This window comes from Fusarium verticillioides, chromosome 5 (genome assembly GCF_000149555.1).
Source record: "Fusarium verticillioides 7600 chromosome 5, whole genome shotgun sequence".
Lineage (NCBI taxonomy): Eukaryota > Fungi > Ascomycota > Sordariomycetes > Hypocreales > Nectriaceae > Fusarium > Fusarium verticillioides.
Window position 1 is genome coordinate 2,925,080 of NC_031679.1, and position 13,627 is coordinate 2,938,706.

Below are 13,627 nucleotides of genomic sequence, written 5' to 3' on the forward strand. Positions count from 1 at the left end.
AACAAAAAGGACGGAACACTACCGGACACCGATGTCAGGGGCCCACGCTGAACCGGTACTTCGTGTATACCTGAATGTGTTGGATGCAAAATTGACTGACCTGAAATGAAGAAAACGAAAACTCCCTGTAAGGAGAAAGATAATTAGATTTGTTATTAGATTAGGTTTTCACATCCAGATTGTCACTCAAACTCACGGACAGGTCCGTGTGGAAGCTTCTACGAACAAGCGAAAGCAAGCAACAGATCCAAGACCCACGTGTAACTTGAGTTAGCGCTCGCATGCAGCTGCGCTATTGCTCAGAAGAGTCTAGGCTGGGGTTGAATCTTGGATCTTGATTCCGCTTCATCAAGAACTGTCTGTGATCAACGAATCCTCCCGTCCGTCAAGAAGCCCGTCCCGCTGACAAAGAGCTGCAACCCAATCGCTTACGGCTCAACCAACCATAGCAGACAGAGTTGTATCCAGTCTGATTCATGCATCACCAAACATGGCTCCCAAAATCAACTCAAAAAACCTGTCTTACGACACCGAAGCTGCAGCACCGCCATTTCTTGCTGCTCTGAGGGCTCAAGCTGCTGGTGCTACAGGCCCCAACCCACTACTCGCTGCACAACGGAGGTCAGCTAAGAAGCGCTCGAGCAGTGAGGAGGCAGAAGATGTGCCGCTTGTCGTAGACGAAGACGGAAACGTTGTGAGTCTTGAAGTGGACAAGGATGGAGTTGTCAAAGACAATGGAGATTACGACGTGGAACCTGCAACAGAGAAAGAAACCGCCAAAGAATCAGAGAGCAAAGCTGCTATTGGAGGAAGGAAACGAAAGGTTGGAAAAGTCATCGGTGAGGCCGCTGATGAAGCCAAGGATGAGGATAAAGGAGAGGACAAGAAGAAGGAGAAGGATGATGCCGAAAAGGAGTCAGCAAAGAATCGCAAACCAAAGAAGAAGGCCAAAAAGATTAAGCTGAGCTTCGATGAAGATGAAGGTTGAACACCATGAGTGAACTCAGCAACACCCGTTCTCATCACTCAGCTACCATGAGCATCACTATGATTATGCTCATGTATCCATCTACAGCCGGTACACGATATTATCACGCCACTTTGATACCCAGCATCAACCAGAAGGGAGCCCGCGGTCTCAGGACTGCCGGTAAAAGAATAGATAAAAGCTCGCCAGACATACGGTGGAATACTCGTCGTCTTGCAAAAGGGCACATCTTATTGGCAGTATTGAGTTTCGTAACCGCAACTGCATGTTTCACGCCCGTATCACGAAATGACATCACAATCCAGCTACACCCAGACTATGGAAACCTGGAAAGTCATTTCTGATGTATAAAAGCTCAATTGGATCAAACTGCTATTGTCACAAAACACGACATGCCCAATATAGTCAACATCAACTTCTGGAAGCTAACTTAGTAAATTGACACAGGGAATCAAGGCACCCTAATCTACACAAAACGGCTCCTCTCCCCGGGGGCACCATGTACATCCATCCAGTTTTCCCTTAATGCTACGACCCAATCTCCTCAATGCCTTTCAGCGCAATGTAATGCATTTATTTGTATCGGTACTCGGGCTTGATGTAATCGGCAAAGGTCTTGGGCTCCTCGAACTCAGGAGGGTGGTGGTGGTGGTGATCGTCCTCGGGACCAACGTAATCCATCTTGTAGACGCTGCCGCACTCGGGGCATCGCTCGATGGGGCGCTCGCGGGTGATCTGAAGTCACAAATGTCAGCATTTCACATCCGTCCGTCCGGAATTTCGAGGTCAAGACTCACGCCGAGCCAGTGGACGTTGTGAGAGTCGGCAGGGAAACCAGTGCAGCCGGCGAACTGCTCCTCACCAGCGGATCGGACCATGATGGGATCCTTCATCGTTCCGAGGCGGCTGGCGTCAAGAGGGCGCATGTCGAAGATGTCGACGCCCTCCATCTTACCGAGAATCTCGAGACGCTCGATACCGGTGGACTGCTCGAGATCGGTAGGGACGGTTCCGGGGGCGGCACCAGGACCGAAGAGATCCTCCTCAGTTCGGATCTCTGCACACAGAAGCTTGTCAGCGATTGTCGTACGTCACGTCACGATCCGTCGGCCGAGGTTACGGGGTGCCATTGAGGCAGTCGACGGCGGCATTGTTGGGCAACATACCCTTTAGAGTCTTGTAGGAGCCGACCTTCTTCTCGGCGGTGCCAGCAAGAGCAGCGGCCTGCTCGTTGGGGGTGGCAGGACGGGCAGCATCTCCTGTAGTGGAAGCAAAAACACTAGTCAGCCATCATACGACGATCGCCATTGGCTGGCTGGAGGAGCAAAATGGAAAAGCGTACGGCGGACGAAAGAGGTGGTGAAGGTGCGAGCGACAGCAGGTCGGGCGGCGACGCGGCGAGCCGCAGTGAGGGCGGAGCGTTGCAGGAACATTCTGTTGATGGTTTGCGCCGGGCAATGGGGTCGAGCTTTGAGGATGACTCGGGATGGGCTGAGAGAGGTGTTGTCGAGGGATTTGTGAGGAATGGGCTGATTTGGGTCGAAGTTGAAGGGTGGACCCATCTTTGCCAGCCAATTGACCAATTGGAGTTGTTGCAATTGTGACCACGTGATCTGTCAAAAGCTCCGGATCTTGACGTTCACCCAATTGCCAAGGCGAGTTTCGGAACGTCATCAAAAGCTTCAAGAGCTCGCAAAATGTCACAATTGACATCTGAATGAGGAAAAATAGCTTCAAAATAACGAGCTATGCTACAGAGATATCATTGAAGCATCGTTCTAGCTGCATCTACTCTTACGGACCTTGCGCTCGCTCTGTCAGAATCTCAGTACACGCTCCCGAGATCGTGTTGTTTGCCGAGGCTCACATTACTTATTACTTTCATCAAATTGTCGAACAAATAGATGCCGGCACGGACTCATTATTGAAACTTATACTTGTTTTCAATCAGTATCTTTCATTACCAATTGATAGTCGATTGGAATGCGACAACGAGGACGAGTTTCATTTGAACTTAAATGTCTTTGAAGGGTTGATTCATTCAAGACCTCTACTTCTCTATCATGAAGGCACTTAAAACAAGCTAGATGATCAAGACATAAGTGTTTATTATGAAACAAGAAGAAATCAGCCGAGATAACCTGATGCCTATTTCGCTGGGGTATTGAGTGATCCTTCAGATCTATTGATGATTAGATAAACGGAAGGGGTTTTGTCTGCAATGACTCAATTGATGATGCTTCGTATATTGATCATGGTGAGGTAAGATATGTGGTTCAAAATCAGATAGAGCGAGAGATTGGATGGCCTTTGGTTCCAACCATGGCCAACGTTGCGTTTTGCAAAGCAGAGACCCATCGCCTTTCAACTAGGAGAGCAAATATAGTAAGATATTAGTTACATAGTGCTATCCGAAAGCTCAGCTATTACCTGTCTAGCCTCTTCTTGCACACTCTTGACAATATCACTGGCATCCTGCACATCATGTATAAGTCCAATAGCCGCTCCTGCATACGTCGCTAACCTCCCCTCTGGCCCCCATCCCTTATCCCCAGCCTTCAATGCTTCATCGTGCCTCTTCTTTAGTTCCTCAAACTCCACGCCTGCTTGGTGATCGTGAAAGCTTTGGTTGATGATGCCCCTTGGGCTATACTGCTCTGGCCAACCCATAGTGCCCCTGAGATGGTTGTAGAGCATGGTTCTGGTGGTGCACTGTGCTCCATCTTTGGCTCGGATGATCTCTTGTTGATAGCCTTTGCTGATACGAGTTTCGGTTGCTGCTAGGAAGCGGGTGCCCATCACGACGCCAGTTGCGCCAAGTGAGAGGGCTGCTGCGACACCTCGACCATCTGCGATGCCGCCGGCAGCGAATAGAGACATGCCCGACTCACGGACTTGGTCTGCGATTTCAGGAAAGAGTGCCATTATGCCCAGACCGTCGGTGGCTCGACCGTGACCGCCTGCTTCTGCGCCTTGAATAACCAACGCATTTGGGCGGTGCGCACTGTTGGCAACTTCAATACTCTCTTGAACGGTGCCGATTTGTATCCAGACTTGTATCTCCGGATGGGCTTCTCGCATCTGAGACGTCCACTCATCAAGCTCTTCTTGTCCTCGACGTGGCGCAAAGAGCCATGCGGCACAGGGCCTGTGTTCTTGCACAGCATTGACAGCAGACTTGAGGTCGCCATTCCAGAGCTGAAAGCCAACACCAACAGGAAGCGTACCATTTGATGAAAATGCAGATGGCAGAGTCTGTGAAGGTGAACTGCGTAGCAATTCCCTCACTGTAGCTAATTCCTTTGACGTATCTTCAGGCTTCGCGCCTGGCCCAATGAACCCAAGACCTCCAGCTTTTGAGACCGCAAGGGCTAGGTGAGGTCCTGACATTACGCGCATTGGTGCACCGATGATGAGTGGTGAGATGGTCCATGGGAACTTGCTCAAGAAGCGAGCCTTACTGGCTTTGGCAATCGTGTGCGTCGCACTCATATCGGGATCTTATGCTCTTATTCTACTCATTCAGTCAGCTTTGTTTTTTTATCCATGGCTTGGTCTTACCCGCTTCTCAACGTGGAAATTTATCTTTGAGATACACTGGGAAGAATTTGGAGGTTGGAGAAAGCCACATTCATGTAAGTGCACAGGAAATGATAAATGGACTGAAACTAAGAGCTTGAGAAGATGCGAACAATTCATCTGTAAAATACTATATTTCGGTCAGAAGCCGAGATCATATGAAGATACCAACTTAACATTACGAAAGATATCGCTTCATCATTCCGATGTACCCGACATAGCCGATCATCGAATTCCACAAGAAACTCATGGGAATGATGGTTATTGTTTGTCACGCCTGAACGAGTTGGTAAGTGGATGAGTGCCAATCTGTGTATTTTAATCAAGCCGCCAGTTCCGAACCTTCGAGTGGGTTGTTCACTAACACAAGATCATACTGTCAACCAAACCTTGGTAGCAGTTGTTGCCTTGACATGTCGCTGACAAGACGTTCATCGAAAAGTCATTCCAAGTTGTACTAAAGATTGTATTAAGGCCATATACGCACCAGAGCGAGTAAGCACGCACATCATTAATGTAGATAAGTGTGCGGCAGCTCAGCGCCTCCAAAAAATATCCATATCTCAGCAAATTGTTGTACAAACTCTCCCTAAACTCCCAACGTGCAACGCGCAACTCAGTGGCATAACATGGACCACCCCCATCACCCCATCTCGCATCTTTCATACTCCGAACATCGCACGTCCTCCAGCTTCTGGAAGTAACCCAATGACTGAGGCTTGAGATTCTCGAATAGATGCGATGGGAAGAATGGTTGCATACCCATGGGATAAGAACCAGCCATTAAACCGGTATGCGTTTAAACTGCGACGGCTGAAAATAGAACCGATGTGAATTTAGAGCTTTGAGTTGCCTCTCTGTTGTTGTTGTGCCCGGTAAGCATTCACCCCGCCGTATGTTGAAGGCTGAGATAACCTCTTCTGGCGCTTATCAGACCGACTGAGTGCTGACTCCCGACTGAGTGCGGACGGAACTGGGTCGAGTTTTGAGCGTCGTTGAGTGATACGTCCAATACCGGCTGTGTTGGTGTTAGTCTTGACCTTGCTGACCCTGTTCCTGTCGCCTGCCTTACGGAAGCTGGCCAGTCGACCTTGGTAGCCAGCCGAGCGTATAATAGCAGCGCGCAACTTGGGGTCCTCGTAGTGCTTAGAGGCGCTCTTTGAACTTGAGTCCTCACAAATGCTGAATATAATTCTTTTGATTATATCCCTGCCGCTCTGAGCAGACATTATGAACCTAGACTGGATCTTCTTTGCAATCCGCCAACGGAGGAAGTCCCAGGGGTCCATGGCAAGTTCCCCTTTATCATGTAGAACTCGCAAGTCAGATACCTTGCAAGCAAGCTTGTACATCAGTTCCTGCTCACATAGTCCATCCGTTGGGAGGTGGTGTTTGGAGACCAGCTGATTTGGGTGGTATGGCGAATCATGGCCGAAGATTTCTCGGATCTTGCGTTGTTTAGACACATTATCCATGTGGAGCTTGTGTTTCTTAGCAAAATCCTTGTTATAGGGGTCGAGTCGGAGCTGCTCCTTTGAGTCTCTCTTCCTTTTTTCTTCCGAGTCCTCTTGTGCCAGGTAGGATTCGAGAGAGAGCCATCTCGGCATCCAGTAGTCGCTGTCTTCAGTGATCTTTTGCACAGGGGTGCCAATAAGGTATTGTGGTGAGATGTACTTCTGACCATCTGGGCTGATACGGTAGACGTCACTCCAGGGTGTGCGAAGCATCTCAGTAACGACTTCAGATGGCACAGCCGCCCCATGGCTGTGGGCGAGGCTTTGATCTTCCATCTTGCCTTAAGAGCTGACTAGCAGAAATAGTAGCCTGGGCTGAACACTGGGGTTAGCAACTCCTATTAGGATCAGTATAAGGCCAAATACTTACCTAAGGTCAAGGGTAGTAAGAGGACAGTAGTTACTGTAAGGAAGAGAGAGTTAGTATTAAGTAAGGCGATAAACACGGTAAGAAAAGGGTAGTTCAGTGGATAATAGAAAGAATAGAACTAGTTCAAGAGATGAAACTTCTTGTCAGGCCTAAGACAAGCGCCAAGACCAGAATATCTAGAGGCCAAAAAAGATTATTGAATGCTTAACTTACTTTGAAAGCTGTCGATAAAGTTACTTTTGAATAGGAGGCGTTAGGCGGTATGCGAATCGCGATGCTTTTAAGAGAGAGAAGTTGTAGAAGATTAAAATCTTCGGCGGTACTCCTTTAAATAATGAAATCTAGTGGTGCAGGAAGAAGGTGCAGGATAGTCTGCTCCTAGGCCAAGCAGATCAAACGCGACTGGCAGTGAATCAGAGCCTCTGATGCTGGACTTATGCCTTACTTTAAGACTGGGCTGCCGCGCAGTGATGAATAGTGAACTCGAAACCAGAGAGTGCGCTCACTTGTGAATGTCTATGTTGTTCTGAGGTTTGTTGGAGTTTATGATAGTGATTTCAGCCTTTCTGTTGTTCTGATACTCAGGTCGTCTCCCGATCTGATGGTTTTAATGCCAGAAGATAAAGGAGTTATTAATATCAAGGGAGAGATCGAATGTGATAAGTGCTCAAGATGATATCGCACTTGGCGGTTTTTGATAGAAAGGAGCTTTGCGATGCGAGTCACTGCCACAGCGAACAGGAGACAATTATAAGATATCCTCTGCCTTCGATGCTGAGGTTATCTTGTGCATGCAATGTAAGTAGCTTGACCTTTATGAGCGACAGCTAAAGAGGTGCGTGAACTACTGAGGTTATACTCTATGCAATGACAAGGAGTTATATCTCAGCTCGCATCAATGCTATTTAGTTCGCAGGCAAGAAGACTCTGACAAGAGCTCTTAATTATATTTATATGTATTATACTGGTATTGTATTATATTGTTATAGGTTATAATTATTTTATATATAGGGAATTGTCAGCAACGGTAAACTCGGGTTTATCTGCTGTTTTCCCTTTTTTTTTATACGTAAGACTTGGTTAGGTGCGATATGGAGTTTGACAAAGACGAGGTAACAAGTCATAGACAGATTAAAGAGTGCGGTCAAGTATTCCCGAATTAGGACGGATAGCGACGAAAAGGATGCGATCGAAAAGATGCAAGGTCGAAGGGTCGGCCGTGTGCGGGATGAGGCATTATATTTTATATTAGTAGCTATCTGGTCGGAAGTCTAGAACGTTCCATGGGATTGATCTACATTAAGCGATATGCATCTGAGAACGACATACTTGGTACGGAGTAGATAACTATTGAGTGTAGCAAGGAGCAAATATGATGAAGCAACAGGAATGTTTAATAACGACATTTCGGTCTATTTCGATAGTATCTAACTAAAGACCACTCGTTTCGACCCATGCCAGAGTATCCAACAATTGGACAAGCTGGACCTTCTTGAAGTAGTTTTCCAGCACCGTCTATGGTGCTTCCATGACAAAATCTTTCTTGAAATCGCTAATAATGCTTGACTCTAGCCGCGTCCTCATTGATAAAAGAGCCTACAACTTTGTCTCTCTACTAGGCTTGGCTGTCATAGGCAGTATAATGCCATCTTGGTAGCCAGTCGCGACATGCTTGCCTTGAGGACTCCATATCAGGCTTTCCATTGCACCTCGACCAGCACTGAATCTTGGCCAAGAGACTTCTTGAATCCACCATCCGTCTCCTTCCATCACAGCCTCATCAGCGTTGACATGAACGTAGAACGAATAACTAAGGCTTGCCGCAATGCCCAGGTCGTGGCCGTAGCCTAGATGGTTGCCTAGCATAAAAAGACTGTTGCGGTCTGCCTCGAATGCATGACACAAGACGTGTGCGTTCGCGCCTTCTTTCGGAAGGGGTTTCAGCAATCGGTAGTAAATGAGTTCTCTCCGGTCCGGTATAGCCTTGTCTTTGTTGAAGTCCGACATGTCAACTTTGTACATGTCGAGAATAGGGAATGCTCCATGGCCTTCATTTGGGAACTTTGCTTTTAGAGCATCGACATCGGCTTGTGGGCATGGATTCCACTGATCAGGTTTGCGTGATGAGAGTATGTCCTTGAATCTCTCCTGTGGCGGAATCCCCTGGACTTCATCGGAGCTAGAAACTGGGCGTTTAAAGGTGACGATACTAGTTAGACAAGGGCTACCGAGAGGTGCTTCAGAGTCCGAGTCGGGAAACGGGCCTGATAGGTTACTTGATGGTTGTGTTGGCTGACGAGCGTGAACTAGCCGCGTAGAAAAGGAACGGCTTGAATGGACTTCGGATACATCTAGGATGAAAGGACGATCCGAGAGTCCGGGATTAGTGAACACGGCGTGGATGGACTAAAGAGAATAAGTCTGTGTTCATCCATAAACAGGCTAAACCTACATGGATCCCTCGTCTGTTCTCGTCTGAATTGCCATGGTCTTCTTCTTCAACTACACGTGTCGCTGCAAGAGCTGATAGGGCATATACAACAGCGCCATAAGCTCCCCTTGTGATCTTTGGCGGAGGAATACCAACAGCATCCCAGGGGAGTTCTTGTCCGGGTGTCCAAGCTGGCTGCCGACTCATGAACCTCTGAACAGCTTGTTGTGTTGATGATGTATCTTCGGGAAATCTGGCCAGCTCCAAGGCTTCTTGGAATGAGAGTCGCTTCCATTCTTTAGGCGTGCTCATTGAGCTTGGAGTTTCGGAGCGTGTAACTTCAAGGTAATGTCTCAAATGATTGAGTGGGCGACATCAGATGATAGGAAAGTCTGTAGGTAAATATTGATATTTTTCTTAAGCTCTTTGAGTTGTTTTGTTTGTGCAGTGATAGACTTGTCCTTGAGGAAGTGTTAGTAGTTGAAGCCGGGTGTTGATGCTGAGTATACCCGGCTCCACACCAGCTGATGATACCGAGGTCCGCCGATTGTCCTCCGGTCGCAAGAGGTTCATTTTAATGATAAAGTGTATAAGAGCGACAATTAGCACATGTGAATGACAGTGAAATCGATAGAGAACTCAGATGGCCCAATGCGGCTGAAATTACACGAAACAAATTTCTGTTTCACTGTATCAGGATACTGAAGTTAGCACAAGGAATGCCTTGCAGTTAGTGGCATTGAAGCTCTGGACAATAGGCGACCGGCGAGTAGTCCGATCATTGAACAGAAAGATAAAATGCAAATCGTGATTCAAAGCACATATTACTTGCTGATGGTTGCTAGAAATGCAAGATGATGCCAGTTGAATGCCTTTGTCACTGGCAGACGCATTCCCTCACAAGCCCCTCTCATCATGGACAGGTAGAAATTCTAGGTTGCGAAATAAGCTTCTTCGCCCAATCACTGAGCTTCGTGCAGCTGTAACTCCCTAAGATTCACAAGGGTTATGGTTGCCTCAAGGTGTTACAGCTGTACCTGTAAGCTTGGCCTCCTAGCCTCCCTAGGACCTGAAGCTCCGGCAGAGTCATGACGTCGTCACTTTTGATCACTGTCTTGGGTTGTCCGCTATAAAATTGATCAAGCAGGAATCTCTTCTTTAACAAGTCACCCCAACCACAAAAAAGGCACGACTTTCTAGATTCTCACCAGGCAATTTGCGCCTGCAGCTTTCAAAATGCTGTCGTGCTTTGGCATTGGTAAAAATCGCGAGGACGCAGAGCGCGAGCCTCTGCTACCGCGTTACAATGACGACACCGGCCTACAGACGCGACTCCATGAGAAGCTCCATACATATCAAATGCTGCGCGCTATCTCTAAAGGATACATGCCAACAAATGAACAGCTTATAATCCACTTAAGAACTCTTCTATCGGCTCAGATTCTCAACCCTGAACGCCAAGAGCTGAGCCCATCAGGACGAGCCTTGGTCAGAAGCATCAAGCTATGGATCAAACAGTTCATCGAGGTTTTGCAACACAAGAATAGTAGAGACCAGATTCAGGACTTCATCTGGTATCTTACCAAAGCTCGTTTGGACGTCGACGTCGCACATATCGAGCAGCGAGCTGCCAGGGCAAAGGTCCGAGCCGATGCTGTCGCAACTTACAAGAGCTTGCAGACTGTTGGATCGCTTCTCTTGACCAACTCCGATTTCCGCATCTTCCTTTCCGACCTTAGCACTGTTGGAAGAGAGGTGCTTCGAGACACTGCCTTCACCTTGTCTGATGTCTCCAAACAAGCTGGCGAGGCCATCAAGCCGTCCAAGGAGGAGGAAGAGGCCCTTAAACATGCGAATGGCAATGGGAAATCGCCTGCTCCACCCTCCGACGAAGATCTTAAGAATGAAGTTGTAGATGTCGGTGAAACTGTCAAAGATGGTGCGCTTGAAGTGGCCGACGGGGCGGTACAGAGCATCAAGGAGCATGTGAAGGGCGACGAAGGTGATGCATTGGTGAAGCGCCTCAAACAAACTGTGATGAACCTCCGAAAGCGAACAGACTACAAGGAGTCAGTTTCAACGATCTCGCTGCTTATCCAACGTTACCTTCTTGCCTACTCTCACGCAGCCGCTGCAACCGTCGAAGCAGTTGAGGAGGACACCCAGCCTAACCCAGAGGCCGACAAAGCAGTCCATAATTTCTGGTTGTTCATCACTTCTCTCGGCAAGCGTGAGCATTGGGATGAGGTCAAGAAATCCTTCGAAGCCGTTGTCGATGATGGAAAAACTGACCCCAACTTCGATGAGCTTGTGCGACAGATTGGCAATTTGGTGCAGGATATGCTGAGCGACCCTGACTTCTTTGACAATATCGAAGAACGATTCCAGGAACTGCGCAAAAAGTCCAATGATCTGACTGCCAAATCATCAATTCGAGATGATCTCGACGCCTTGCTTTCCAGTTTGTATGCCGCTTTCCGCTCAATCTTGGATGACCAGGATATCAAGAAGCTCATCCACACAACCGAAAGAATTGCTCTCCTCTTGTCACCAGCCGGCGAATACGCTAACAGCGACCTGGTCACTGACACGATCAACATCTTTGTCCCCCTCCTCTTCCAGGCTATTCAGTACATCCCCATTCCACGCGTTGAAGTATCGGCACCCGCTATCGATCTTCTGCTAGAGAATCTCATCCTTGAGCCTGGTCGCACCATCAATGCAAGCTCCTTCCTACCTTTCCAGCTTAACATCTCAACCTACAATGATGTACAAGTGAGAAAGGCACTTCATGGGACGCAATCTACCATGAAATCAATGATGAAAGTTACTGTGTCTGGCCTTTCTATTGCAGCAGACGACCTGGGTTACTGGTTCCGCGTACACTCTGGTCTTTTCCGTATGGTCGACGAAGGTATCGCGGGATTCCACCTTGATAAGCGCGGCATCGACATCACTCTTGATCTCGAAATTGGAAAGGATCGCATGGAACAGATCGTCTCCTTACGCGATGTCAGGGTCCGCATCCATCACCTTAATTACACGCTGAGCAAGTCCAAGTTTGCTTGTCTCGCTTGGATCCTGAAGCCATTGGTGCGGCCCATTGTGCGCAAGGCTCTCGAGGTCAAGATTGCAGCTTCAATCGCTGAAGGTCTTCACTTCCTGAACCGAGAAATGCTTTATGCACGGGAGCGTCTCCGTGCCACACGAATTGCTGATCCAAAGGACCTCTGGACGTTCATTCGAGCAGTTGCTGCACGTCTCGTTCCAGCGCCCGATCCAGACATCGACGCCCGTGTTGGCGTCAAGGCAGGGTCAGGCGTATTCCAAGGGCGGTATGCACCTGGCAGTCTGGTCAAGCTGTGGGAGGAGGAAGGCAGGGATGCAGAGCAGAAGCTCTTTGAATATCAGCAGGGAGGATGGAAGAATGATATCTTTGACGTTAGCACAAGCCGAGTTTAAGGTTGATTTGCGATGTATCATGTATATTAGTTACGGTACGCTCATTAGCTTGTTGATTTGCGAGGCCTGCTGGAGTTGCTGGAGTTTGTTTTAGGGTGTTAAGGTAACAAAGGCTACAGGCAAAAGGGTACATGTTAGGATGGCGCATGATGAATCAAAATTTTCATGATGACTGAAGCGTCTAGAAAGTCCATGACAAAATGAAGTGAGGGCATTGGACAGGTGTAATGCCGTGGTATCCGCTTCAGGAATGTCGTAAAGCTCAGCATCCAGACGTCGAATCGGGAGTGAGATTTGGGCAAGGTAGCATCTCAGAAGAAGTTCTCCGCTTAGAATGGCCAAAACATCCCAATGATACCACAGTACATGAGAACCTACACATATGTACTGTACGCGTGTGCACTTGGTGCCAGGGGATGTGATCTCTCATGTCTCTCAATCTTAACCCCAGAAACAGCGGCCGCCTCCGCCCAAGCCCTAAAGGCGATCCCCAGAGTCGAGTATCCAGTAGAAGAAGAGCATGGTGCAGCACTGCAGGTATACCAATCGAGTGGTTTCAGTTAAAAGAGGAGGTGGCAGTTCTAGAGCATTGACGGTAATGAGCCATGTCATACTTGTACTGCTACTGTAGCTCTGTGTGAGCTGGCTTGTGGCTGGACCCCTAGTGGAATAGTTTTGTCACGAGGTTGGAGGAGAAGTTGACAGTCACGAGATGTTTGCTTGAAGCATATCTGTAGAACCTGTATCCGTATAAGCTGAGTAGTAGGCATGTCTGGTTATTTTGAGAAGGTCAATAGCATAATATGATCTGACCAGGATACAAACTCTGTTCGCCGCCGCATTGATGCTTCTTCACCTTCTTCACTTTCTCAATGAGCGTCCATGCATTCTGTTTGACCAAAAACCTCTCGGGTTTCCTCCCTTGTGATCCCTGTTGATTGATTTCCCCACCCCCCCTTTCTGCCCCGACCATCTGGTCTCAGCCAACGGAAAAGCAAGTTCATCTTGTTGATCCCTGTATCCCAGAACGCTTGATTCAACCGCCTGACCAACGCCCCCGGCCTATGGGAGATGCTGTGCGACCATGCGTTTTGCCCCGGATGGCTTACCCCGGACTTGTTTCTTGGGTTCCTCTGCCTAGGTATGTCACCTCGAAGGGACCACAGTATAGGACATACTCTGTACTGTCGTTGGACTAGTTTTCCAGCCGTGACTTCGGAGAGGTCAAGGTCGTCACAAAACTCTGTCTCTGGCCTCGGTCTACGAATAGGATAGGCAGGCAT

General features: G+C 48.2%; 6 protein-coding genes across 6 annotated transcripts; 2 read left to right on the forward strand and 4 right to left on the reverse strand.

The window, feature by feature from the left end:
• The first annotated feature begins 326 nt into the window (after window positions 1–326).
• FVEG_08988 (hypothetical protein) lies at window positions 327–3,471 on the forward strand. The gene has a single exon (XM_018897900.1). The coding sequence runs from the start codon at window positions 491–493 to the stop codon at window positions 986–988; it is 498 nt and encodes a 165-aa protein (XP_018755669.1). The 5' UTR covers window positions 327–490; the 3' UTR covers window positions 989–3,471.
• Window positions 1,305–2,632, reverse strand: FVEG_08989 (cytochrome c oxidase subunit 5b). Its single transcript, XM_018897901.1, has 4 exons — window positions 2,331–2,632; window positions 2,155–2,247; window positions 1,786–2,045; window positions 1,305–1,723 (listed from the first exon to the last, which is right to left on the reverse strand). Exons 1-4 carry the CDS (start codon window positions 2,548–2,550, stop codon window positions 1,562–1,564), a joined length of 735 nt encoding a protein of 244 aa, XP_018755670.1. The 5' UTR covers window positions 2,551–2,632; the 3' UTR covers window positions 1,305–1,561.
• On the reverse strand, window positions 3,386–4,480 carry FVEG_08990 (hypothetical protein; the record flags this gene model as incomplete). The annotated part of the gene is made up of 1 exon (XM_018897902.1): window positions 3,386–4,480. One exon carries the CDS (start codon window positions 4,478–4,480, stop codon window positions 3,386–3,388), a length of 1,095 nt encoding a protein of 364 aa, XP_018755671.1.
• A 791-nt stretch (window positions 4,481–5,271) lies between these two features.
• On the reverse strand, window positions 5,272–6,357 carry FVEG_08991 (hypothetical protein; the record flags this gene model as incomplete). The annotated part of the gene is made up of 1 exon (XM_018897903.1): window positions 5,272–6,357. The coding sequence occupies one exon, from the start codon at window positions 6,355–6,357 to the stop codon at window positions 5,404–5,406; it is 954 nt and encodes a 317-aa protein (XP_018755672.1). The 3' UTR covers window positions 5,272–5,403.
• A 1,487-nt stretch (window positions 6,358–7,844) lies between these two features.
• Window positions 7,845–9,432, reverse strand: FVEG_08992 (hypothetical protein). The gene is made up of 2 exons (XM_018897904.1): window positions 8,904–9,432; window positions 7,845–8,857 (listed from the first exon to the last, which is right to left on the reverse strand). The coding sequence occupies exons 1-2, from the start codon at window positions 9,192–9,194 to the stop codon at window positions 8,048–8,050; spliced, it is 1,101 nt and encodes a 366-aa protein (XP_018755673.1). The 5' UTR covers window positions 9,195–9,432; the 3' UTR covers window positions 7,845–8,047.
• Window positions 9,433–9,982: 550 nt separating this feature from the next.
• Window positions 9,983–12,739, forward strand: FVEG_08993 (hypothetical protein). Its single transcript, XM_018897905.1, has one exon. It carries the CDS (start codon window positions 10,119–10,121, stop codon window positions 12,342–12,344), a length of 2,226 nt encoding a protein of 741 aa, XP_018755674.1. The 5' UTR covers window positions 9,983–10,118; the 3' UTR covers window positions 12,345–12,739.
• Window positions 12,740–13,627: the final 888 nt, after the last annotated feature.

Excerpts from the sequence above, each read along its gene's own strand:
- FVEG_08988 (XM_018897900.1), top strand. The coding sequence starts at position 491 with ATGGCTCCCAAAATCAACTCAAAAAACCTGTCTTACGACACCGAAGCT.
- FVEG_08989 (XM_018897901.1), bottom strand. The coding sequence starts at position 2,550 with ATGGGTCCACCCTTCAACTTCGACCCAAATCAGCCCATTCCTCACAAA. Across the intron at positions 2,248-2,330 it reads CACCACCTCTTTCGTCCGCC|GAGATGCTGCCCGTCCTGCC; the intron begins GTACGCTTTTCC and ends CTTCCACTACAG. Across the intron at positions 2,046-2,154 it reads CTCCTACAAGACTCTAAAGG|AGATCCGAACTGAGGAGGAT; the intron begins GTATGTTGCCCA and ends TTCTGTGTGCAG.
- FVEG_08993 (XM_018897905.1), top strand. The coding sequence starts at position 10,119 with ATGCTGTCGTGCTTTGGCATTGGTAAAAATCGCGAGGACGCAGAGCGC.
- FVEG_08992 (XM_018897904.1), bottom strand. The coding sequence starts at position 9,194 with ATGAGCACGCCTAAAGAATGGAAGCGACTCTCATTCCAAGAAGCCTTG. Across the intron at positions 8,858-8,903 it reads AGAACAGACGAGGGATCCAT|TCCATCCACGCCGTGTTCAC; the intron begins GTAGGTTTAGCC and ends TATTCTCTTTAG.